The sequence below is a fragment of the Oryctolagus cuniculus genome, chromosome 16 (assembly GCF_051225735.1).
Source record: "Oryctolagus cuniculus isolate XC-2025 breed Fujian yellow rabbit chromosome 16, ASM5122573v1, whole genome shotgun sequence".
In the NCBI taxonomy this organism is placed as follows: Eukaryota; Metazoa; Chordata; class Mammalia; order Lagomorpha; family Leporidae; genus Oryctolagus; species Oryctolagus cuniculus.
The window spans coordinates 54364084-54388707 of NC_142882.1; the positions used below are offsets into that span (position 1 = coordinate 54364084).

General features: G+C 50.0%; 1 protein-coding gene across 2 annotated transcripts in view; it reads left to right on the forward strand.

Moving 5' to 3' along the window:
• Window positions 1–24282, forward strand: part of NFE2L3 (NFE2 like bZIP transcription factor 3) — a 29551-nt gene extending 5269 nt beyond the window's left edge. Inside the window, exons 2-4 of one of the 2 annotated variants that reach the window (XM_008261554.5) lie at window positions 16272–16448; window positions 21708–21791; window positions 22338–24282. In XM_008261554.5, coding sequence (XP_008259776.4) covers window positions 16272–16448; window positions 21708–21791; window positions 22338–23552 — 1476 coding nt within the window. In that variant the 3' untranslated portion in view covers window positions 23553–24282. Of the gene's footprint in view, window positions 1–16271; window positions 16449–21707 lie in introns of both variants that reach the window. The other variant, XM_089315432.1, reaches the window with a different exon arrangement.
• Window positions 24283–24624: the final 342 nt, after the last annotated feature.

Below are 24624 nucleotides of genomic sequence, written 5' to 3' on the forward strand. Positions count from 1 at the left end.
TAGTGCTTCACTTTGATTGGCAGCTGGCAGGGAAATTATCTCTGCAATATTTCCTTCCTCCTCCTGCTCCCTGCCCCCATCCTGATTTCTTCTCTTTCATTCTCCCTGCTTTTCTTTTCTTTTTTTTTTTTTTTTAATTATTTATTAATTAAAGGCAGACAGTGTCAGAGAAAGGTAGTGTCAGAGAGAGCGAGCTTCCACCTGCTGGTTCACTCTCCAGATGGCTGCAACAGCCCAGGGCTGGGCCACACTGAAGCAGAAGCTCCATCAGGGTCTCTCACACGGGTGGTAGGGATCAAAGCACCTGGGCCATCCTCTGCTGCCTCCCCAGGCATATCAGCAGGGGGCTAGATTGGAAGTGGAGCAGCCAGGACTCCAACCGGACGCTGAGGGCTCACTCTGCTGCGTCATGGTGCCTGCCTGCTTCTGAGCTCAGGCAGTGGGCTCCTGAGACCCAGGCCCACCCTGGAGGCCGGCACGTAGAAGGCCTGCTGGGCCAATCTCTGCTCCACCGCTGGCTGGCTGTGTGATCTGCGGCACACTTCTTAACTTCTTGGGTAAGCTTGGGTTCCTGGTCTGTAAAACGAGGTGATGGGGCCAGCATTGTGGCACAGTGGCCTGAACCTCCACCTGCAGCACTGGCTTCCCATAGTGCCACCTATTCATGTCCTGGCTGCTCCTCTTCTGATCCAGCTCCCTGCTGATGGCCTGGGAAAGCACTGGAAGATGGCCCAAGTGCTTAGACCCCTGTACCCATGTGGGAGACCTGGAAAAATCTTCCGGCTCCTGGTTTTGGATTAGCACAGCTCTGGCTGTTGCAGCCATTTGGGGAGTGAACCAGCAAATGCAAGAGGTCTCTCTGTCTCTCCCTCTCTCTGTCTGTAACTCTACCTCTCAAATAAATAAGTAAATAAAATCTTAAAAACAAACAAAATCCTGAGTGATTAAGCGAGGCTTAGGCAGTTGTTGGGAGAGCACTGGGATCCAGTCCAAGGAAAATTTAGCAGGGGTGGTATAAGGTGAGCCCTGTTAATTGAAATGAGGTTCTGTAACACCCCTCCTCAATTTACTCCTGTCCTTTCTGTTGCTAGAGGCAGGTTTCCAAAGTGTGCCTTGGTTCATGTCTCCACGTTCTTGGAGTCTGCACTAGCTCACCATTTCTTACTAAGTCACTATGTTGTCATCTAAGAGTCTACCTGTGGCCAGTGTGACCGACCCCTGGCTGGGCTTGCTGAGCTGTCACCTGCTTGCTTTCTTATTTTTTTTTTTTTAAGATTTTATTTATTTTAAAGACAGAGTTAGAGAGGTAGAGCCTGAGACAGAGGTCTTCCTTCCACTGGTTCACTCCCCAGATGGCTGCAATGGCCAGAGCTAAGCTGATCAGGAGCCAGGAGTTTCTTCCAGGTCTCTCATGTGGGTGCAGGGGCCCAAGGACTTGGGCCATCTTCTGCTTTCGCAGACCATAGCAGAGAGCTGGATTGGAAGTGGAGCAGCCGGGTCTCAAACCAGCACCCATGTGGGATGCTGGCGCTGCAGGCCATGACTTTAACCTGTTGTGCCACAGCACTGGCCCCATCGCCTACTTTCTAACTAAATCCTCTCTCCCTTCCCACTCCTCTAGGAACCCCATGCTTTTCTGCCCCTTGACTTGGGCACTTTGGCCCGGAACGCCTTGCTTTCAGTCCTGCCCGCTCTCCTACTACTCAGTTCTCAGACGCAGCTCCCTTTTCACCTCATCTACAGAACCGTTCCCGCCCTTTCCTCCCAGCCCTGCCTGCCCCCTGCAGCCTCTCTCCTGTAGAACATGGTGGCCTCTGCTGGGAGCTGCAGTGTCTCCAGCATGCACTGGGTCTCAGCTTTGACCTGCGGCAGCACCCAGGGACAGCTCAGCCCATGTCCGTTGTGCACGCGCCATCCGTACAGGCTTTGCATGGTACACAAGTGTGACTGTGTCTTGGAGCCTTCAAGGCCAGACTCCCAGCTAGCAAGGAGGTCAGACCTGAAGTCCTAAGGGGCCGTCTGACCATTGATGCCAGCTGTTTGAGGAGATGGGGATAGTGGAAAGCCAGCTCTCAGACTGGCACCATCACTAATCAGTGGGGAAACTTGGGTTAGTGACCTTGCCTGGAAAAGAACAGATCACTGTTTTTATTTTTCTTTTAAAGATTTATTTATTTGTTTACTTGAGAGGCAGAGTTACAGAGAAAAGCAGAGACAGAGAGAAAGGTCTTCCATTCGCTGGTTCACTCCCCACATGGCCAGAGCTGTGCTGATCTGAAGCCAGGAGCTTCTTCTGGATCTCCAATGTGGGTGCAGGAGCCCAACCACTTGGGCCATATTCTAGTGTTTCCCAGGCCATCAGCAGGGAGCTGGATCAGAAGTGGAGCAGCTGGGACTCGAACCGGCACCCGGATGGGATGCCGGTGCCACAGGTGGATGCTTAAGTCACTATGCCACAGCACCAGCCCCAAGTCACTTTTTTTTGTTTTGGTTTTGGTTTTTTGGTTTTTTTTAATTTGACAGAGTTAGAGAGAAAGGTCTTCCTTCCGTTGGTTCACCCCACAAATGGCTGCTACAGCTGGTGCTGCACCAATCCGAAGCTAGGAGCCAGGTGCCTCCTCCTGGTCTCCCATGCGGGTGCAGGGCCCAAGCACTTGGGCCATCCTCCACTGCACTCCCGGGCCATAGCAGAGAGCTGTACTGGAAGAGGAGCAACCAGGACTAGAACCGGCGCCTATATGGGATGCTGGCATGGCAGGTGGAGGATTAACCTAGTGAGCCATGGTGCCGGCCCCAGGTTCTTAAGCACTAAGTAAACCACCCCTCCTGCCCATTGCAAGCCTTCAGCCATAAACACAAAGCCTCGCCATGGATGGCAGCCTGGTGGTAGCAATAGTTTATTCTCAGAATACAGTGCTTGGGGATCTGTGTTCATCTTCGCATACGTGTCTGGGCCGCTAGCACTTGCTGAGGCCTATGCCTGGGTTGTTTCTGGTTACATTGTAGGTGGCAGAGGATGGATGTGGCTTAGAGGCCGCACGTGCCCTGTGTAAGCTGGAAAGAACTGGGATCCCATCTGTGTCAGTCAGGCTCCTTCAGGAAAACCGGAAAGGCACAAGGTGAATAAATGCACACGCAGCTTTAACCTGGGGAGCTGGCCAGTCCGCACTGGGGAGAGCAGCCAGGGAGCCGAGCAGGGCACTCAGCAGGGCCTGGGACGTGCAGGCTTGAGGCCGACTCTCCTCTTCCTCCTCCGGGAAACCTCAGCTTTGCTCTCGCAGCCCCTCCGCGGATTGCATGGGCACAGCCCGTTCTTGAAGACAAGCTCCTGGTTGATGGTGGATGCTGCCCACTGCAGCAAAATGCCAGCGCGGCAACCCCAGGGTTAGGGTTTCACTGGACAACTGGGCCCGTAGCCTAGCCTGTTGACCTACGTAAGGAACCGTCGCACCATCCCAACCCTGGAGCTCCCTGGCAGCCTCCGTTAACCATGGTTTCCCCGTTGGCAACCTTCTGGGAGAACTGCTCAACCTTTCTCTAGTTTCCTCAAAGGCAGGCCAATGACTGCATCCGAGTTGCCTGGAGCAGGGCCAGTGGAGCTTTTTAAGATGCAGATGGCCAGGCCCACCCCAGATTTGCTGAACAAGAACCTCAGGACACCCCCCATACCAACATGCCCCAAGGGGTTCTTGTGCTGGTCCAGGTGTGAGACTCTTGCCATAGCCTCTTGCTCAGGGCTTCCTAGAGTCCCGCAACCCCTGGATGCAGGGAGCGCCTGGCCCAAAGCCCTTCTGTGCATCTAGGCCCAAATAGCTAAAGGCCAGGGACAAAGTGACCTGCTTGGGCCCAGGTGTTTTGAACTGAACCCCGGGGGTGGGGGGTTGGGGGCTAGCGTTGTGGTGTAGCAGGTTAAGCCACTGCTTGCGGCACCAGCATCCCGTATCGGAGCACTGGTTTGAGATCTGGCTGTTCTGCTTCCAATCCGGCTCCCTGCTGATGCATCTGGGAAAGCACAGAGGATGGCCCCAGTGCTTGACCCCTGCCACCAATGTGGGAGACCCAGATGGAGCTCCCGGCTTCAGCCTGGCCCAGCCCTGGCTGTTGCAGCCATTTGAAGAGTCAGCGGATGAAAAATCAGCCTCTCCCCTCTCTTCCTCCCTCCATCCTTCCCTCTATCTCTCTCTCCTCTCTCTGTCTGCCTTTCAAACAACTAAGTAAATCTTTAAAAAAAAAAAAAAAGTTGAAACCCAATTTCTCTAGCTCTTTTTATCATTTTCTCTGAACGAGGGTGGGGTTGGGTTAGGGGATGGTAAAGTAGCTTGCAGAAAAAAATCCAGCAGTGAGTGCTCAGCTGGCTTGCAGTTAAATGCAGTTTCAAACTCCTGCTGCAGTCCTGGGGCAGGCAAAGCTATGGTGGAACCGCCCACGGGAGAGAACTTCCTGCAGTGTCCGTGTCACGCTTAGAGCCTGAGTGACTACAGGGCCTCCATGTGAACTAGTGCAGCTGCGGTTTCTGCATTTTTGCATGTATCTGCCCCCAAATCTGTGACGGGATCATTAAGGGAGGGTTCCAAGGTCCTGGTGATGGAAGAATGCAGAGAGCTGTTGAAACTGGGAGTTACTGTGGTCCTCTATGCATGGGTTGAAATTGAAATTTTCCATAATAAGAAAAATAGAAGAACATCATGCATCTGTCCTGCCTGCTGGGCCACTCTAACATGAAATAAATGAATCATAAAAAAATTTCCCCCACCCCCTCTGCCTCCCGGGAAGGTTACTTGGTGGCAGGTAGAGTGCTGCATTTAATGGCTGAACCTGTGGGTCAGTGTCCGTGGCCTTGTGTCAGGGTGGCTGGGGCTTCCATTTGGAACCACACTGGTTATTTTGAATTCAATTGGGGTTTCAATCCTTGGAGGACATCTGCCTTTTTTTTTTTTTAAGTTTTATTTATTTATTTATTTGAAAGGCAGAGTTACAGAGAGGTAGAGAGAAAGAGAGAGGTCTTCCATCCACTGGTTGGTTCACTCCTCATATGGCTGCAACAGCCAGAGCTGGGCCGATCCAAAGCCAGGAGTCTCTTCGGGGTCTCCCAAGTGGGTGCAGGGGCCCAAGGACCTGAGCCATCTTCCGCTGCTTTCCCACGCCATAGCAGAGAGCTGGATTGGAAGTGGAGCAGCCGGGACTCAAACCAGCGTCCATATGAGATGCCGGCGGCAGCATTACCCGCTATACCACAGCGCTGGCCCCTGTGGGTTTTTTTTTTTTTTTTTTTTTTTTTTTTTTTTTTTTTGCCTCCTCTGGGGGTCCTCTGGCGAGTTTTGCCTCTATCATGTTTTTCTAGGGAAATGTCAAGCTGGTATGGCAAGTGGGGAGAACGGACACTGGGTAATGAATCCCTGTCCCTGTCCTTCCAGCTCCAGCAATTACCAGCTCCTGCCCAGTCTTGGTTCCTCTGTAGCTCCTGATGCTTTCCCTCTATTATTTTGAAACACCCCAGACATCATTGCTTGTGATTCTCCTGCCAGCTCTTCGCAGGGACTTAGCCAGAAGAGCCCAGCTTGGTTCCTGTCTGCCTCTTCCCTCTCCTTTGGTGACTTGGAAAGCATGTAACGATTTCCGCATAGACCCCTAAATCCTAAGGACCCCCCTGCACATAACCGCAGTGCCATCAGCGCACGGCTGCAGGTTGTTGGGTCCAGATGTCTTGTGTATGGAGTTGAAGCATTGGTTTGGATCAGAAACCAAATGAGATCCGAGCCTTGCCACGTATGATCCGGACAGGCGCTGACTCTTGCTGGCAGGCATGTGGCCTGGGGGAATATGGGGGTGCCCGCGTGAGCAATGTGGCGGCAGGAAGCAGAATTCAACCTAGATGGCCCAAATGGGCAGATGGACCTGAAAAACTTCTTGCAGCCACGTGGACAGGAGCAGACAGGGTGTTCTCTGGAGACTCCCCCCCCCCCCCCAGTAGGCAGGGAGTTCTGCACAGAGGGGACTGTCATTGTGATTCTGGGGCGAGAAGTGTGAACCCCTCCTTTGCCCACCCTCAGATCCCAGCCAGCATCTGCAGTGGTCAGCTGCGTCTAGGGGCTCGCATATGGACAGTGGCTCACAGGTGGCTGTGAAGTGGCCAGATCCCGCTTCTATCACTCACTCTCACTAGCTGTGTGACTGAAAGCAAGTTGCTTAACCTCTCTGTGGTCTGTAAGAGGGGACAACAGCAGTGTGTGCCTTGCAGGGATGCTGAGCCACTTATACAAGGTACATGGTGGCTGGCCCGACCACGAGCGCCCCATGAGCACCAGCTGTCATTATCAGAAACTGCTAGTACAGCTCCCCAGGGCTCCCCATCTCTCTAGCTTGATGACTGCAGCTTGCCTCCTGCTGGACAGCTCCTCCCCCAGTGCCTCTTCCTGGGAAGTGCGCTCTCTCCCCACCCCCATCCACCGAGTGGGGGTCCTCCTGTCTCACAGACCCCAGGGCTGGGTTTGCTGTAGGGACTTCCCCATTCTATCTAACGGAACCGTTGCTGGAGTTTTCTCTTTCCTACTGGTTGACCAGCTTGCCTCCTGCTCCAAGGCCGCCTCACTGCCCCTCCCCATGACCCCACCCACAGACCCCACGCTATTGTCTTTGAAGCTTCTCCAGCCCTAAAGGTCAGAGCAGGTCTCGGTGCCTCCTCCTGGGGTGAAGACATCAAAGGACCAGCTGAGCTGCTGGCTGCCTGTCTCGGAGCCGTCTTCCCCAGCTGGCTTGGCTCGCTCTCCACTCTGGCCAGGTCCCAGCGTGTGGCTGGCGATGGGGCCTCAGACTTCACCAGGAGGAGAGCCAGGCTTTGTGCCGCCTTTGCCCTTCCCACTGCCATGACTGACTCTGGAAATCTTCCTGCAAGCCCCTGTCCTGCCCTGCTCCCTCCTGGACTGGGGAGGGGTTGTGGCGGAGAGCAGGTGCTGTAAGATGACAACCAGTAGGAAAGAGAAACTCCAGCAACGGTTCCGTTAGATAGAATGGGGAAGTCCCTACAGCAAACCCAGCCCTGGGGTCTGTGAGACAGGAGGACCCCAGCTGCAGAGGATGGGGGTGGGGAGAGCACACTTCCCAGGAGGAGGCAGTGGGGGAGGAGCTATCCAGCAGGTGCTGGGGCTGTCCGAGTGGCTGGGGTTTCAGTTGTGATCAGGTGTCCAGCTCTGATGGCTTCCTGTGGACACTTCTTAAATTGGTCTCAGCCCTGTGAGGGTAAAAATCACCTACACACAAATCAAAAATGACTTAATGATGGGTTTAGCTTACCCATTCTTTAAATTCAGGGCATGGACCATAAGTCTCCAGTACAGTTTTACAGCAGTGCTTGTAAAACACATGGACTCCATCTTCGCTCCACGCCACTGAGTTGGGAAAAACAGGAAGAGGAGACAGCAGGTGGTAATTACTGGCTACCAGGGCCGGGTCGCCTTCTCTTCAAAGTTAGTCATTAATTGAACTTCAGAATGAAAAAGGAGTGGTAATGAGTGCTTATGGAGCATCTTACAGTGTATGAAGGGGCTTTTTCCAGTGAATGAGCCAAAGTTGTCCTCTCCTTTCACAGGTGGGGAAACCACGGATCAGAGAGGTTTACAACTGGCCTGGGTTACAGAGCCACTGGGATAGGACAGGCCTTTGGCATCAGCCTTTGGAACCTGGCCCTCTGCCTGCTCTGCGTTTGGGGACCCTTTCTGCTCTGAAGATACAAATATCATTGCGAGGCCTCTATCCCTCCATGCCTTGGTTCCAGTCTCTCCTGCCTCCCCAACCCTGCTCAGGCCCCATGACTGTCACACGTGGGTGCTCCGGGGAGCAGGCGGAGAGTGGGTCAGTGCACAGCTTGATCCAGGAGAGCTGGGAGGGGGATGAGGCTGTGGCATGAGACAGAAGTCATGCCGTGACTCAGGCTAATGAGGCCAGGTGCTCTGGCACTGAGCCAGGATGACCAGGGCGCCCCCCCCCCCCCATCCTCACCAGATCATTCGTGGGATGTGGGTGCCTGGGACGGGCGTGACCTTAGGCGAGGTGGCTCCTCCTCCTTGCTTGCACCATCACGCACCCCTCCTCCCCCAGGGGACATTCTGCCCAAGCCTTGCTGCTTATTGTGTGGGCTTCTGTGAGTTTCCTAATAGGCTACACACGAGAGGAGAGTGAACACGTGAAGGCTTATCTGAGAAGATGCTTGATAACTACCTAAGGCTGTGCAGGTTAAAGTATTTTTCTATCCGAGTCTGGAACTGGTTAGCGCGCGTCAGCTGGCTGTCAGGATGCAGGCTGGCATGTGGCTCCTCTCTTCCCTGTGGCTCAGACAGTCCTGGTTTGTGCTCGTTATCCAGCTTAATTTTTTTTATTTGAAAGCCAGAGACAGCGTGTTACTGTCTGCTCATCCACTCCCCGACATGCCTGCAATGACTGGACCTGGGCCTGACCAGGCCAAAGCCGGGAGCTGGAAACTCAATCCAGGTGTCTCACATGGGTGGCAGGGACCCAGTGACTTCAGCCATCACCTGCTGGGTGCTAGGGTGCGCGTCAGCGGGAGCTGGAGTTGGCCACTCCCACGTGGGATGTGGGCGTCTTGAACACTAGGCTAGACGTCTGCTCCCCTCCCGCATCGTTGTTAATAACCCTCCCCAAGGCGTGCTGGCTTGGCAGTGAAGTGTGGCTGCTTGGAGTGTCAACCACACAGGGCCCTCCCAGGAGACCGGGTTTCCAGCACTGAAGTGACCCCCTTGACATCTGCCCCCTGCCTCTCTCCACCTGGCCAAAGAGGAAGCGAAGCATAAATCCCTCCTGCGGCTGCCACTTTGCACTCTCCCTGGCTCCCGCATGTCCTCATCTTTAAGACGAGAGGGCAGTCAGAGCGGCTGCTTCTATCCTCATCTTCTTGCACAAGTTGACATCTGCAGGATGGTAGCTGCCGACGAACTGAGCCTTTATCCTTTGAGTAGTCAATACTAAGGAAGGAAGGAGGGTGGGCGCTTGGCCTAGTGTTAAGACTCTGGGATGCCTGAGTGCAAGGACTGCTTCCACTTTTTATTTTCAGAGGAGAGCGCTTCCACCAGCTGGTTTACTTCCCCAGATGGCCACAGCAGCCTCTGGGCCAGGCCGAAACCAGGAGCCTGGGGCTCCATCCCATGCTGCCATCCAGTCTCCCACAAGGCTGGCAGGGGCCCAAGCACTTGGGCCGTTCTCCACTGCCTGCCCAGGTGCATTAGTGGGGAGCTGGATTCCCAGCCGAGCAGCTGGTGTCACAAGCTGCTTAACCTGCTGGGATGACTTGGCCCCCCCGTTCCTGCTTCCTAAAAACAGCCTTCAAAATAGGGAGCAGTGGAGCTTCTGACTTGTCTTCAGAATGTATTCGAGGATTTGCTAACAGGAAGATCCATCTGTTCTTATTTTCTGCAGTGTCTTTGCTCTTCTGCTCTTTAGCTTGAAAGTTCGTGGGGACATGGAATTGACGCCTCAGTCGCCCCCTTTCAAAGTCTGCCTGCCGCTGGCCCTTGCCAGGCCGTGCCGCGGTGCCCAGGACGGACCCTGCTCTGCAGCCAGCTCTCCTCCTCAGTCATGGCCTTACAGATGCCCTGGTGCCAGCCTTTATCGAGATGCGCCATCCACGACTTTGCTCGCTCTCACTCTCCAGTTTGTCAGCTCCCACTGCAGTCTTCAACACGGTCTCATTGGCTTCTCCCCTGCACGGACTTTCCCAAGTCCAGCAATGGCTGCCTTTGCTGCCGCATCCGGAGAACACTTCGTGCCCTCATCCGGTGCAGCTTTGGAGCAGCGGTTCCACACGATGCTCCCTCCTCTTGGAGTCCAAGACACCACTGTCCCCGGGGTCCCAGACCTCACCGCCTGCTCGCCTCGGCGGCTTTGCTGGCTTCTCTGCTTGATCGCTGCAATTGCCCCTGGCTGGGAATCTCATCAGTTCCCATGACCTTGATTTTTGTAAATCTTCTGTTTTTAAAGATTGATTTGAAAGAGTTATGGAGAGGGAGAGAAAGATCTTCCGTCCTCTGGTTCGGTCCCCAGATGGCTGCAATGTCCAGGGCTGGGCCGGGCTGAAGGCAGGAGCTTCATCCGGGTCTCCCACATGGGTGGCAGGGGCCCAAGCACTTGGACCATTTTCCTCTGCTTTCCCAGGATATTAGCAGGGAGCTTGATAGGAAGTAGAGCAGCTGGGACTTGAGCTGGTGCCCATGTGGGATCCCAGTGTCACAGGTGGTGGGCTTACCTGCTCTGTCACATGTGATCCCTTTAAAAAAAAAAATTTTTTTTTTGAAATGTTCCCAGTAAACACCTCCGGTTCAGACCTTGCCTGAAAATTCTGGAATCTGACCTCAGCAGTGTAATTGGTATGTCCACCTGACTTTTCTCATCTTAAACCTAAAATAGCCCATGGCATCCTTATTGTTGAGACATTAAAAGCATTCCCATAGAATTCACGAGCAGACAGGCCAGCATTGTGGCACAGTGGGTTAAGCTGCCGCCTGCAGCACCAACACTGGCATCCCATCTGAGCACCTGTTGAAATCCAGCTCTCTGCTAACGCAGGTGGGAAAGCAGCAGCAGATTGTCCAAGTACTTGAGCCCTTGCACCCACGCGGGAGACCCAGATAGAGTTCCGGGCTCTTGGCTTTGGCCTGGCCCAGCCCCAGCTATTTTAGCCATTTGGGGACTGAACCAGTAAATGGAAACTCTCTCTCTCTGTAACTCTGCCTTTCAAATTAATTTTTAAAAAATTCATGAGCAGAAATAATCGTCCCTATTTTTTTTTTTTTTTTTTTTGACAGGCAGAGTGGACAGTGAGAGAGAGAGACAGAGAGAAAGGTCTTCCTTTACCGTTGGTTCACCCTCCAATGGCCGCCGCGGCCGGCGCGCTGCGGCCGGCGCACCGCGCTGATCCGATGGCAGGAGCCAGGAGCCAGGTGCTTTTCCTGGTCTCCCATGGGGTGCAGGGCCCAAGCACCTGGGCCATCCTCCACTGCACTCCCTGGCCACAGCAGAGAGCTGGCCTGGAAGAGGGGCAACCGGGACAGAATCCGGCGCCCCGACTGGGACTAGAACCCGGTGTGCCGGCGCCGCTAGGCGGAGGATTAGCCTAGTGAGCCGCGGCGCCGGCCTAATCGTCCCTATTATTTAATGGTATTTTCTAAGTATAACCAAAGCAATCAGAAAAGAAAAAGAAATAGGAAACTTAAATGTTGAATAGAAAGAGATGAAAATAATTCTTAGATTGATATGTCCATACATTTTGGGAGAAAGAATATGATTAATGGGCAATTTAATGGCAGGAATTTCTAGGTTAACTCTGCTGTTGCCTTGGCCACAGTGACTTTGCTATGTAAGGATTTGTAGGGTAACCTTTTAGTTAAAATTAATTTAAAACTTAAAACAAATTGGAAGAATAGCATATATTCTTTAGTAAGATTTACCTGTTATTTACATTTTTCCCATTTTATATTAATAACATTGCAATTAAAATAATTATACCTATCTGGAAGCTGGCCTTTAGCTTAGTGATTAAGAGGCCTGAACCTTGGAGCTGCTGTTATGTATAACAAGTTAAGATGCTGCCTGCAGTGCCAGCATCCTATCTGGGCACTGGTTCATGTCCCAGCTGCTCGACTTCTAATCCATCTCCCTGCCGATGCGCCTGGGAAAGCAGCTTGGGCCCCGTCACCCATGTGTGAGACCTGGATGGAGCACTTGGCTTCTGCCTGGCTCAGCCCTGGCTGTTGCAGCCATTTTGGGAGAGAACCAGCAGATGGAAAACCTCTCTCTGTCTCTCCCTCTCTCTGTAACTGTGCCTTGCAGATAAATAAAGTAAAATATTAAAAAAAGCCTGACTCCCATGTTGGAGTGCCTGGGTTCAATTCCCAACTCTGGCTTCTGCCAGTGTAGACCCTAGGAGGCAGCAGTGATGACTCAAGTAATTGAGCCCCTGCCATCCACATGGAAGCCCTGGGTTGCATTCCTGTCACCAGCCCCGCCAACCTTGGCCGTAGCGGGCATTTTGGGAGTGAACCAGTGGATGAGAGCTTCCTGTTGTGTTCACTCTCTCTGCCAGATAAACTTGAAAATTATACCTATTCTCTCTCTATATATAGATATAGATCATCTTTTTGTTCTGAAACATTTAATGGTGAAGTCACTGCATCAGTATATACAAGACTTTAGTGTCTTATTTCCTAAGAGCAATGGTTTTCTTTTATTTGACCAGTTACCAAAATCAGAAAATTTGACATGAAACAGACTTTTTGAAGTGGTCTTATATGTGTGTCCTGTGTGTTCTATTTACCCACATATTACAGATGAACTAAGAAGGCCTGGCTTCATGGTTTTAAAATCATGAGATTTAAATTTTAAAAGTTCCTCTGTCTACCAACAGTGAATTAGCTGCCACAGGAATCCAGCTTTGAACTTGATTATCTTTCTCGCCTAGGCAAGAGATGAGCGGTCATGACTGGTGAGCTGAGAGAGGTCACCTTTTCCCTCCTTCCCACACGTGGATGGGAATCGGCATTGTCACTGCAGGGAAGAACATTCTGTCGGTAGGATCCTCACTGAAGTGTTAGGAGGTGCGGTGCAAGGGTTGAGCCATTCACCAAGTAGCTGCTCAGGATCTGTTATGTGCCAGCCTCTGGGCACACAGCAGGAACCAGGCAGAGTCCCTGCCTTCAAAAGAGTTGCACTCTAGTGCGACAGCAAACAAATATGGTAAGAGATCTGCTGACACTCTATGGAAAAAAACAAAGCCAGCCAAAGCCGATAGGTAGGGAGAGGGGCTCTGCTCCACAGGAGCGATTAGGAGAGAAAAGCAGGGTGGTGATATTTGAAGAGGATGCTGGAGGAAGCCGCAGGGGCAGGAGCAACCAGTCCAGCCACAAGTGGGGAGCTCAGGTGGGGCGGGGGAGCAAGCCCTGGGGCATGGCTGTGTTTAGAGATGGGGGAGGTGAGGGATCGGCAAGGGGAAGTCCACTCCGACCCCAGCCGGAAAAGCTGCAGCCAGGAGGCTGCTGGACCCCATGGGCTGAAGCTGGAGAACCCATGGATCTGAGAGACTTCTGGGCCATGGGCCGTGGAGCGGTGGGAATAAAGTCCACATTGGAGCAAGGTCGAGAGGGCTCACCCTGAGTCCTGGCAACTCCTGGGAGGGTTTTGCTCAGAGAGCGAGCGGGAAAATGCAGGGGGATCTAATGAGCATGTGGAGTGGGGAAGCAGGCGGTGGTCTGTGTGGGTAGGCTGGTGGGGACTGTGCGGCAGACAGGAAGCAGCCACTCACACAGGTGGGGGAAGGAGCAGGTGGCAGAGCCACCGAGAGCCACAGGCAAGGCAGAGCCTCCTAGGCTGCTTTTCCTGCTCCTTGCTTCTGACTACTTTTAATTTCTGTATCTTTGACTTCCACTTTTTTTTAAGATGAACATGTCTGTGGTTTGGGTGGGGACAGGGTGCTGTCCTTGAGTGAGTCCACGGCGCCACGTTTCTGGAAGTCAGAAATGAAAAATGGACCCTTCAGAAGAGTTTGCAATGTTGTGAAGTTAGCGGGGAAGAGTAACACACAGACAGCTTTTAAAGCCAGGGCAGGGTGAGGCCCACAAAATCCTGGGGTTGGGCCCTTCCAAGGCGACCTCAGGTGGGCTTCAAATTCAAAAAATTCTGTAACAGGCTCCTTTCAAAGCTGATCATTCTGTATAGCCTGCAAATGGTGTTATAAATACCCAGATGACCCTGGGCAGAAAAATGGTTGCCGGTCCTGAAACAGCATGTGCTGAATGGTCATGATTTGCGTGTTTTAATTACTTAAGTCTATTTAATTCAAAAAAGTGGGGGGCCGGCGCTGTGGCACAGTGGGTTAACGCCCTGGCCTGAAGTGCCAGCATCCCATATGGGTTCAAGACCCGGCAGCTCCACTTCCTGTCCAGCTCTCTGCTATGGCCTGGGAAGGCAGTAGAAGATGGCCCAAGTCCTTGGGCCCCTGCACCCATGTGGGAGACCCAGAAGAAGATCCTGGCTCCTGGCTTTGGATCGGCGCAACTGTGGCTGTTGTGGCCATCTGGGGAGTGAACCATCGGATAGGAAGACCTCTCTCTCTCTGTGTAACTCTGACTTTCAAATAAATAAATTATAAAAAAAAAAGAATAGTGGAAGGACTCAGCTGGGTACACAAGCAGAGTTGAAGACGTCTACTGAGAGGCAAACCTTTGGCCTACCGGTTCAGACACTCATTAAGACACCCATATTCCAGGCGTCTGGCTTCTGTTCTGATTCCAGCTTCCTTTTTTTTCTTTTTTTTTAGATTTATTTTATTTATTTGAAAGCATTACAGAGAGAGGTAGAGCCTGAGAGAGAGTAGGTCTTCCATCCACTGGTTCACTCCCCAGATGGCCGCCTTGGCCGGAGCTGCGCCGATCCTAAGCCAAGAGCCGGGAACTTCTTCCGGGTCTTCCACGTGGATTTTCCAGATCTGAGAAGAATGTCTTTGGTATTTTGATTGATATTGCATTGAATCTATAAATTTCTTTTGATGATATTGATTCTTCCAACCCATAAACATGTAAGATTTTTCCAATTTTTTGGTATCCTCTTCTATTTAAGATTTTGTAACTATCATAGAGATCTTTGATTTCCTTGGTTAAGTTTATTCCAAGGTATTTGTTTTTGTAGCTATTGTGAATGGGATTGATCCTAGCAGTTCTTTCTTAGCTGTGGCATTGCCTGTGTATACAAAGGCTGTTGATTTTTGTGCATTGATTTTATATCCTGCTACTTTGCCAAACTCTTCTATGAGTTCCAGTAGTCTCTTAGTAGAGTTCTTTGGATCCCCTAAAGAAAGAATCATATCATCTGCAAAGAGGGACTTTTTCCTTCCCAATTTGTATCCCTTTAATTTTTCTTGCCTAATGGCTCTGGCTAAAACTTCCAGTACTATATTGAATAGCCATCTTCTACTGCTATCCCAGGCCATAGCAGAGAGCTGGATCAGAAGAGGAGCAGCCAGGACTAGAACCGGCACCCATATGGGATGCTGGCGCTTAAGGCCACCTTAGGCGTTAACCCACTGCACCACAGCGCCGGCCCCTCCAGCTTCCTTCTTTATTTTTTTATTTTTATTTATTTATTTTTTTGACAGGCAGAGTGGACAGTGAGAGAGAGAGAGACAGAGAAAGGTCTTCCTTTGCCGTTGGTTCACCCTCCAATGGCCGCCACGGCCAGCGCGCTGCAGCCTGTGCACTGCTGATCCGATGGCAGGAGCCAGGTACTTCTCCTGGTCTCCCATGGGGTGCAAGGCCCAAGCACTTGGGCCATCCTCCACTGCACTCCCGGGCCACAGCAGAGAGCTGGCCTGGAAGAGGGGCAACCGGGACAGAATCCGGCGCCCCAACCAGGACTAGAACCTGGTGTGCCGGCGCCGCAAGGCGGAGGATTAGCCTAGTGAGCCGCGGCGCCGGCCCCCTCCAGCTTCCTTCTAATGCAGATCCTAGGTGGCAGCAGTGATGGCTCAAGTAGTTCAGTTTCTACCACTCACGGGGGAGATTTGGATTAGTTCTCGCTTACTGGCTCAGGCCTCAGCCAGGCCCCAGCCCCTGCAGGCATTTGGGGGAATTTTATTTAACATTAAATTTTTAAAAAAAGATTAATTCTTTGAAAGGCAGAGATGGGGAGAGAGATCTTCCATCTGCTGGTTTACTCTCCAAATGGCTGCAACAGCCGGGGCTGGGCCAGGCTGAAGCCTGGAGCTTCATCCAGGTCTCCCAAGTGGGCGCAGGGGCCAGAGCACTTGGGCCATCTTCCACCACTTTCTCTCCTCTCACTAGGAGGGAGCTGGATCAGAAGTGGAACATCCAGGACTCAATATGGGATGCTGGCAGCTTAACCTTCTGTGCCACAGTTCTGGCCCCCACGTTAGCCTTCACTTCAGCTATTTGATCTGTTTTCAACAGAGACAGCATAAATAAAACCTGCCTACTGGTGTCTTGATTTCTAATTCTAATTTGCAAACCTTTTGAATTCTAGAGCTTGGGAAATGCATATGGCGGTAGTTTAAGTTCTACAGATTAGAACAGCCTGTCTCAGAGTGAGTACTTAAGCACAGGACAGAAAGCTGACCTTTGTTTCAGAATTAAGTGTGTGTTTGATAGTGAAATGCCAGCCTTGGAGGTTTTCATGACCACAGAATGGTGTTATAAAGCCACTCGGCTTCTCTGTGAAACTGGGGTTTCTCCTAAGCCCATTTTTGGTTACTTTGACAGGAGAACGACTTGCTAAGAGAGAAGGGTGAAGCTGTGGATTGCGGCTCTCAGCACCAGGAAGATGAGGCAAAGGCGTCAGCCCAGGAGAGGCCACGCCAGCAAAAGACTGCAGATGGCAACAGAGCAGCAGCTAAAGCTGCCTGGGAGGCAGAGGCAGGCAGTGGCTCTGGAAGTGAGGTAAGCTCAGAGCATCTCCCAGCCTTGCCGCCTAGGGTCAGGTGCACTTTGTGGTGTCGACGATCGTCTTGAGAATGGAGTTAACACCTAAAACTATTCTATTGGCAGATCTGATAGGTGAAACACAGGATTTGTTTTTTTTTTTAAGCGCATTAGCCTTTTTTGATTCACAGAAGATGATATTATCAGCCCATGGGTTAAACTCGATTTTGTCTGTGTCCACCCACACCTCGGGGACTTGCCCACGGAGTTTGCTGGTTATGTTTGCCAAGACAAGGGAAGGTGAGATGGCTGGCTTTGTCCTCCTAGGCATGACCCTCCCACGAGGCGGTGTCTGCCTCAGCCCATCCCTGTGGCCTGGGCCACCTAACGTCACATCAAACATCACATCAAACATCACTTGACTTGGAGTGAAATCAGAAACCAGTTTTGTCCTCTGCCTGGCCCACCGCTCCCCTGGCCGCTGCAGGTGCTCAGGGCAGGCCCTCTGGTCATGCAGGTGCAGCAACCGCCAATATTGCTGATGCAATTTAAACGCTGAACTAAGGTCAACTTCTGCCCTCTTCCTGTCTCAGCTGCTGCAGCCACCAGGTCCGGCTGGGGTGGAAAAGGGGGTGTGCGGCTGCTCCAGGGCCCCACTTTGCCCCCTGCTGTCATGGAGGCCGCTCTTCTCGGGTGGGGAAAACCCAGGGAAGGATCACTTTGGGGAGACAGTGCCAGGTCAGTAATGGTCCCCTCAACTCCAGGACACATCTCCAATTTTGCTGTTGGGTGGGCACTGTTGCTTCCCAGAGCCCTTCCCTGGGTAAGGGCAGCTGCAGCTCCATCTTCAGCCCATCCTGCAGGATTCTTTCCATAGGCCCCAGCATCACTCCCAGGTCACCTGGCCTGGGAAGCACACTTCTCATCCCCAGGGTGCAGCTTTCGCTTGGCCCGCTGCCTCCTGTTCCTTGCCGCCTCCAGCCACAGGGCACATGGAGACCAAGTTGCGGGGAGCACCCCCACAGGGGTTCTTCCTGCCACTGTGTAGGAGGCGAGAGCCAGGGGCACAGGACTCCCCACAACAAGCCCTCCCATCTCCACCTCCTGAGCCAGCCTCCACCCCATGACAGCCTTCAGTCACAGCCTAGCAGTCTGTAAATGCACAGGTGTTCCACACCTGCCTGGGTCCCCCCAGCTCCACTCTGTCAACCCCTACCCCGGGCAGGACACTGGAAGAACCACGTCTGCTTCCTCAGTGCCTCCCGGCCATCTTTTAGGGACAGAATGTCTCCCAGTGCCTCTGCCACCTGTTGAACACCCCATTGCCCGTCCCCTTTCACCAGTGGGTGCTTTTTCTCCTGTGTGTCTTTACTTTTGCCCTCACTTGGCCTTCCAGAAAAGCAGTGTGTTCTGCCTCACTGTAGCAACCAGTTCCCCCCCGGACGTGTGGGGCACTCAGAAGCTGCTAACCGAGATGCAGGAGGGAGCGCCCTTGGGAGGAGTTAACATGCACTTTGACATAGGACACGCATCAATTTGGACACAACTTTACAGAAGCACATTAGTCATTCAAAGCAAGGCATGTGTGCCTTAGTTCTTAGCAGGCTTGGCGCCTGTGTACCCCATGTTCCTAGCATTTGTATCCCGTCTCTGCTTGGCAGACAGTAGTTGTCAGAGCAGCTCTGGAAGTGTATTTGCTCCTTTCCTGAGATGTTACTTCGCTGCTTTCCCTGGCTGTTGAAGAAAACAAGGGCGTTGGTCAGGGCATTTGCATCCCAGGTGACCACCCTGGAAGAATACTTAGGACATTCGGTGTACGTGCTTAACTTAGACAGTGACTTCTTTCCAGCCCCTCTCCTGGACCCACAGGCTGTTAATGGAGAGAAGCCCTCCTTTCTCTAAAGAGAAGTTGAACTTCATGTTTTAAAAGAGAACTCTTGGAGCCGGCGTTGTGGTATAGCAGGTTAAGCTGCCTCCCACGATGCCGGCATCCCCTCTGGGTGCTGGTTCATGTCGTGGTTGCTCCACCTCTGAGTCAGCTCTTTGCTAATGAAATGTGTGTGAAAGCAGTGATGGCTCAAGTGTTTGGGCCACAGCCACCCACGTGGGAAACCCAGATGAGGCCCTTGGCTTTGACCTGGCCCAGTCTGGTCACTGTGGCCATTTGAGGAGTGAACCAGCAGATAGAATTACAAGAGAGACAGAGGGAGCTTCTGTCTTTCAAATAAAAAATCTTAGAAAAAGAAACCCTCTTACACATATCCACTATGTTCTCTGAATATCCTAGTTTTCTGAAATGCAAGGAATTCTTGGACTAAAATAAAACTGTCATGTGCACTTAATTTTTAAAATTTATTTGAAAGGCAGTGACAGATCTCCCATCTTCTGGTTCACTCCCCAAATGGCCTCAACAGTATGAATGTTCCAGGCTGAAGCCAGGAGCCAAGAACGCCACCTGGGGTCTCCCACATGGGTGGCAGGGCCCCAAACTCTTGGAACATCAACTGCAGCTTCTCAGGTACATTAGCAGCAAGCTGGACTGGAGAGCAGAGTAGCTGGCACTTGACTGGGCATTCCAGCATGGGATGTGGGTGCCGGGAGCAGTGGTTTAACCAGCTGCATGGAGACACAGAGCTCCTCGGTGCTGCTTCGCTCTCCTAATGCCTGTGGCCAGGGCTGGGGCCTAAGCCCGAAGTCAGTGTAGGTCTCCCATCTGAGTGGCAGAAACCCAATTGCTTGAGCTATCACTTGCTGCCCCCCAAAGCTTGCATTAGCAGGAAGCCTGAGTCAGGAGCCACAGCTGGGACGCAAACCCAGGCACTCTGATGTAGGATGTGGGTGTCCTGTTAGGAAGAATTACAAAAATCTGGCTTAATTTCCTGGGAATTTGGATTAAACTCCCAGCAGAGAATAAAGCTTTGGGATTAATTTTGAGGGATGATTAAAAATAGAGATGAGGGCGTGCTTAAGCAAAAGGCCAAGGAATAGGAAGGCCCCACCAACTACCAACAATCACTGCCACTGAGATAAGGAGTCTTGGGGGTGGGGGAGTCATGAGAGCTGGGAAGCTCAAGATCAGCAAGAGCTGTTGTCTCTAAGGGAAGCTGTCCTCTCACAGCCTCCCATCTCACCTGTTTGGACCATCACCCAACCTGACGGGGGAGGAGTTAGCCCCTCAGATAATGACATTCATTTTAAGCAGAATGATCTTCATACCCATGCTTCTATGTTCCAAGTGTTAAGGCTTCCTTTCTGCACATAACAGGTTTTACCCACCATTAAGGATTGGTTTTGTAGATCTGTGTTTGTCACCCTTTCTCAGCAAAGCTTGATCCATGAGGTCATAAGTAATAGAACACTTCTGAAAGCTGACAAGTGAGGAATCATTTTCCAGCTAAAGAATGAGAAACTTACTGACAAATTTAACTAAAAGTTAATAAAGCATCCACAGAAAACTCACACAGAAAGCCTAATGTATTATGGACCCTGAAAGCATGGCTTCACAGAGCCCAAGTACTTGGCAAAAATGGAAACAAAGTATCTGTACACACACACACACACACACACACACACAATCCAACATAGGGGACGGAAGTGACAGAGTGGGCGAATTTGATAATCAGGCACCGCAGCCCAAGACTCCAAAGAGGAATCAGAACAAGTCAGGAGGGAAACATGGGTTGAGTGGTTTTCCAGGAAACAGGGACTGGAACAACTTTATTCATCCTTTAGAAATCAGGACACCGAGAATAATTCCAGGGTCTGAACCCACACTGGTGCCACCACCAGGAAATCCTAGTGTAAAACCGTCTCAATAACTGTTGGTGTGTGGGCTTCCTATAAAAACAGCTCCCAACAAAGCTGAGCTCACCTTTTAAAAATGACAGATGACACGAAGAAACAGCCAGCATGCACGAAAAATGTCAAGATCATGTTATGAAAACAACTCTGTAAAACCAAGACATTTATTCAAGATGGAATCGAAGAACAGACTAGCATAAAGTGTGAAGATGCCAGATGAAGTTCTATATACAAGTAGTCTTTTTAAAAAATTCAGTAAAGGGGTAAATTGGGAGTAAAAGTAATTAATGTATTAGAGAAGGATGCCAAATACAAAAAGTGAGACAATGATAAAGTGAAAGAAATTTTTTTCCAATGGTAGTTCCAGAAGCTAAGAGATATTTAAATGTTTAGGGCAAATTATTTCTGGAATTAAAATGGTCCTCACATTAAGAGGATCTGGAGCACTAAGCACTGCAAGACAAACTAAGGCTGGTGCTCTGGCATAGCGGGTAAAGCTGCTGGTTGCAGTGCCAGCATCCCATATGGGTACAGGTTCAAGTCCCAGTTGCTCCACTTCCGATCCAGCTCTCTGCTGTGGCCCAGGAAGGCAGTGGAGGATGGCCCGAGTGCTTGGGCCCTGCACCCGCGTGGGAGACCAGGAAGAAGCTCCTGGCTTCAGATCGGTGCAGCTCCAGCTGTTGTGGCCAAGTGGGGGAGTGAACCAGAGGATGGGAGACCTCTCTCTCTTGCTTTCAAATAAAATTTTTTTTTTAAAGTTGATAGGCATATATTGCTGTCGATAGATTTGCTAAGACAAAATCCTGAGGGGAAACATTAAGCCTGATATTTTAATCAGTTAATAGTTCTAGGTATAGAAACTTAGCCACTCTAAAAAGAGCAAAAGCACATGAATTCTCAAAAACAATCTAAACTCTGAAGGCAGGAAGGAGAGAGGAAGCAATAGGCTGGTAAAACACTTGGGTATGCATGACTATTAAATTAAAAAGTACATAATCCTCTAAACAATTGAGGGCTGCCTATGGTAGGACACACCAAGCTGGAACAAAAATATACCAGACAGAAATAATATGGGCAGGAATGGTGAAATGGCTTTGTTTAACAAAGACATAGACACTAGCTTTTGCCTTTAATTGGAGTAGAGGTGGGCATTGTGGAACAGGAAGGTGCTGTTTGGCTACACCTGCTTTTGCCTTTCATTTCAGTGCCTGGTCTGAGTCCTAGCTATTCTTGGGTTCCTAAGAGCCCAGGGATGTGCCTGGGAAGACAGCAGAAGATGGCCCTAGTACTTGGCTCCTTGAGCAAGACCTCTCTTTCAAATAAATGATATATTTAAAACAGAAAATATCGTAGTAGAAGGACACAGAAAGTTCAACAGAGAAACAAGAGATTGACCTGGTTGTCCTTAGGGCCTTAAATACCAGGCAACTTACGTATCTTACCAGAACAATGATGTACATTTTTTGTTTTCTACAGATACAGCTAAATGGAGCGGATACGTCTCTCTCTCTGGAGGACTTATTTCAGTTGCTTTCCTCACAGCCAGAATATTCACTGGAGGTAACTGGAATCTTGGCTTTCCCTTTTCAGGAACATAGGGGCACCAACATCTGCGAACAACTCTCTTACTTGGATGACACAGCAATGAAAACTCACCCGCATTTAATTTCAAGTGCATTGTTTTTTGAGATTTTGTTATAGAAATACCTAGAAATTACCTAAATATGTATGCTGTTCTTTTGTTGCAAAAGGATAAACCTATCTAATACTTCACACTGAAACAAAATAGAATATTTGATAAACTTAGGTATAAGCTTAAATTTTTTTTTTTTTTTAAGTCATTGTAATGGTAAGATCTTTTGCCTCAAGATAGCTTATTAAGCTATGGACCAGTAGCTGAGAGTTGCATACTATGTAGTGGTTAAGTTACAAGATGAGAATTACTGCTTCTGGGTTTTCAAGTAATTTTCTCCCCAAGTAGAACATATTCTGATTTTGGGCTCCTTTCTCACGCTGTAGGGAATTAACCCACTAGAATATAAAAACTGCCTAAAACGGGAGGTTTTGGAACACATATTCAAGGTGACTTTTCCCCTTCTTTTTCAGGGCACCTCATTAGAGGATATTTCTCTTCAAGATAACATCAGTGATGGCATGAATTCTCCAGCACATATAGACTTCAGCCAGGCTCTGAGTCACGATGTGAATCTTCATGAGGCCATGCTACTGTACCCTAACAGTACATTTCGAAGAGATCCCACGTCAAGGACTTCCCAGGCACAAGAACCATTTCTTCAGTTTTCTCCTCCCACCAATCCTGAGCAAACCTTCCATGGAACTAATCTCACAAGACTTCTACCTGTTGACAATCAGATGAGGAATCTCACAAGCCAAGACCTACTACATGACCTTGATATAACCATGTTTGATGAGATAAACTTAACATCACTGGCCATAGAAGAAGGGTTTAATCCAGTAGAAATTTCCCAGCTTTTTGAAGAACCTGATTCTGATTCTGATCTTTCCTTAAATTCAAGTCACAACAGCACCTCTGTTAGCAAGTCTAGTTCTTCTCATTCTGTGTGTGAAGGTGCTACAGGTTCTAACAGTGACCTTGAACCTCTTTCTTGTGATTTAGAAGGGGCTGTAGGAGGCTACTACCCAGAACCTAGTAAGTTTCACCACACAGACCACGGGGATCTTGCATTTCAACATGTATTGCACAACCATACTTACCACTTCCAGCCATGTGCACCAGAATCCACTTCTGTGCCTTTTTCATGGTCTGGGACATCACAGAAGATGAGTAAGTGCACTGATGACACAGACAGAAACTTGAGCCGTGATGAACGGTGTGCTAAAGCTCTGCGTATCCCTTTTTCTGTAGATGAAATTGTCCGCATGCCTGTCGATTCCTTCAACAGCATGTTAAGTAGGCACTATCTGACAGATTTACAAGTCTCACTCATCCGTGACATCAGACGAAGAGGAAAAAATAAAGTTGCCGCTCAGAACTGCCGTAAACGCAAATTAGACATAATTTTGAATTTAGAAGATGATGTATGTAACTTACAAGCCAAGAAGGAAACCCTTGAGAGCGAGCGAGCCCAATGTAGCAAAGCCATTAACATGATGAGGCAGAAACTACATGACCTTTATCACGATGTTTTTAGTAGGCTGAGAGATGATCAAGGTAGGCCAGTCAATCCAAACCAGTTTGCTCTTCAGTGTAGCCATGATGGAAGTGTTTTGATTGTACCCAAAGAACTGGCAGCCTCAGGCCACAAAAAGGAAAACCAAAAGGGAAAAAGAAAAAAGTGAAAGAAATCAAAGATGGTCTCCCCTTATTATGTGAATGCACACACAGTAATTTTCAAAAACTGATTACTTTGGTCACAACCCAAAAAGGTTTGGTTCTTGCTTGTAAACTTGGGACTTTATTCAAGTGTGTGAGTTGGTCACTCAACTTGAACCTGATAGAACTGCCCATCAGACTTGCAGGAATTCAGGGGAAGGTACAACTCAAGTCCTCCTGCTGCATATACCTGATTCCAGCTGTATGCAAGAAGCATTAAGACACTACTCACTTTGGCAGCTTTTGGAAGATGACCTTTCTAAAATGCAAAGCAGGCTTAACTTTTTTTAAGTGTTAGCATTATAGTGAGCTCCTCAAAAGCTGATTTTTATGACTTTTCTGTGAAAATAAATTCTTATTTGTTGGAATTTTCAGTTGTTTCCCTATTTCTGTCAGCCATAATATGCACATTCATGAAAACCTAACTTCAAATTTTTATGCAAACTGAACTCTAATTGCAATTACAGTATGCTGATATAAATCCACCCAAACCCAACAGAGACTACCAAAGGAAGGAGAGCTTTGAAGTGCGTTGGTTTAATAAGCTTGGAAAAATACCCAGAGGCTCCTCCTAGCCTGGGGTTCCTGGCATTGGCGAAGTGAGCCTGTAGTTGTGTGCCTCGTAACATCCTGCAACCGAGATGCTTTAACATGGTAAACCACACAGAAAAACAGCAGGGCAGCCATTTTAGGACCAAAGAACTGGAAATGCTGAGGCTACTGAAAGACTAACACTTGCAAATTCCTAAACATGGCTATGGCTCACCCCATAGGGAATATCAATACTACAGTGTAACCATGCTGGCCTCCCACACCAAGTGTCTGATGTTATTTCTGCCATAGGAACCACTGCCTCCCAGTGTAAGGTACTTGAGATCAGATCAGTTGGCAGTTTAGTCCTGAACTTTTGTCACCAAATGACTGAATAATGCATCTTCCTTCCTTCTTTTAAAAACCCTCTTCAAATGGCACTGCCTGTTGGTGGCATTCTAGCCCCACCCCTTCAATTACTATGAACGTGAAGGTACATTGTGGCTG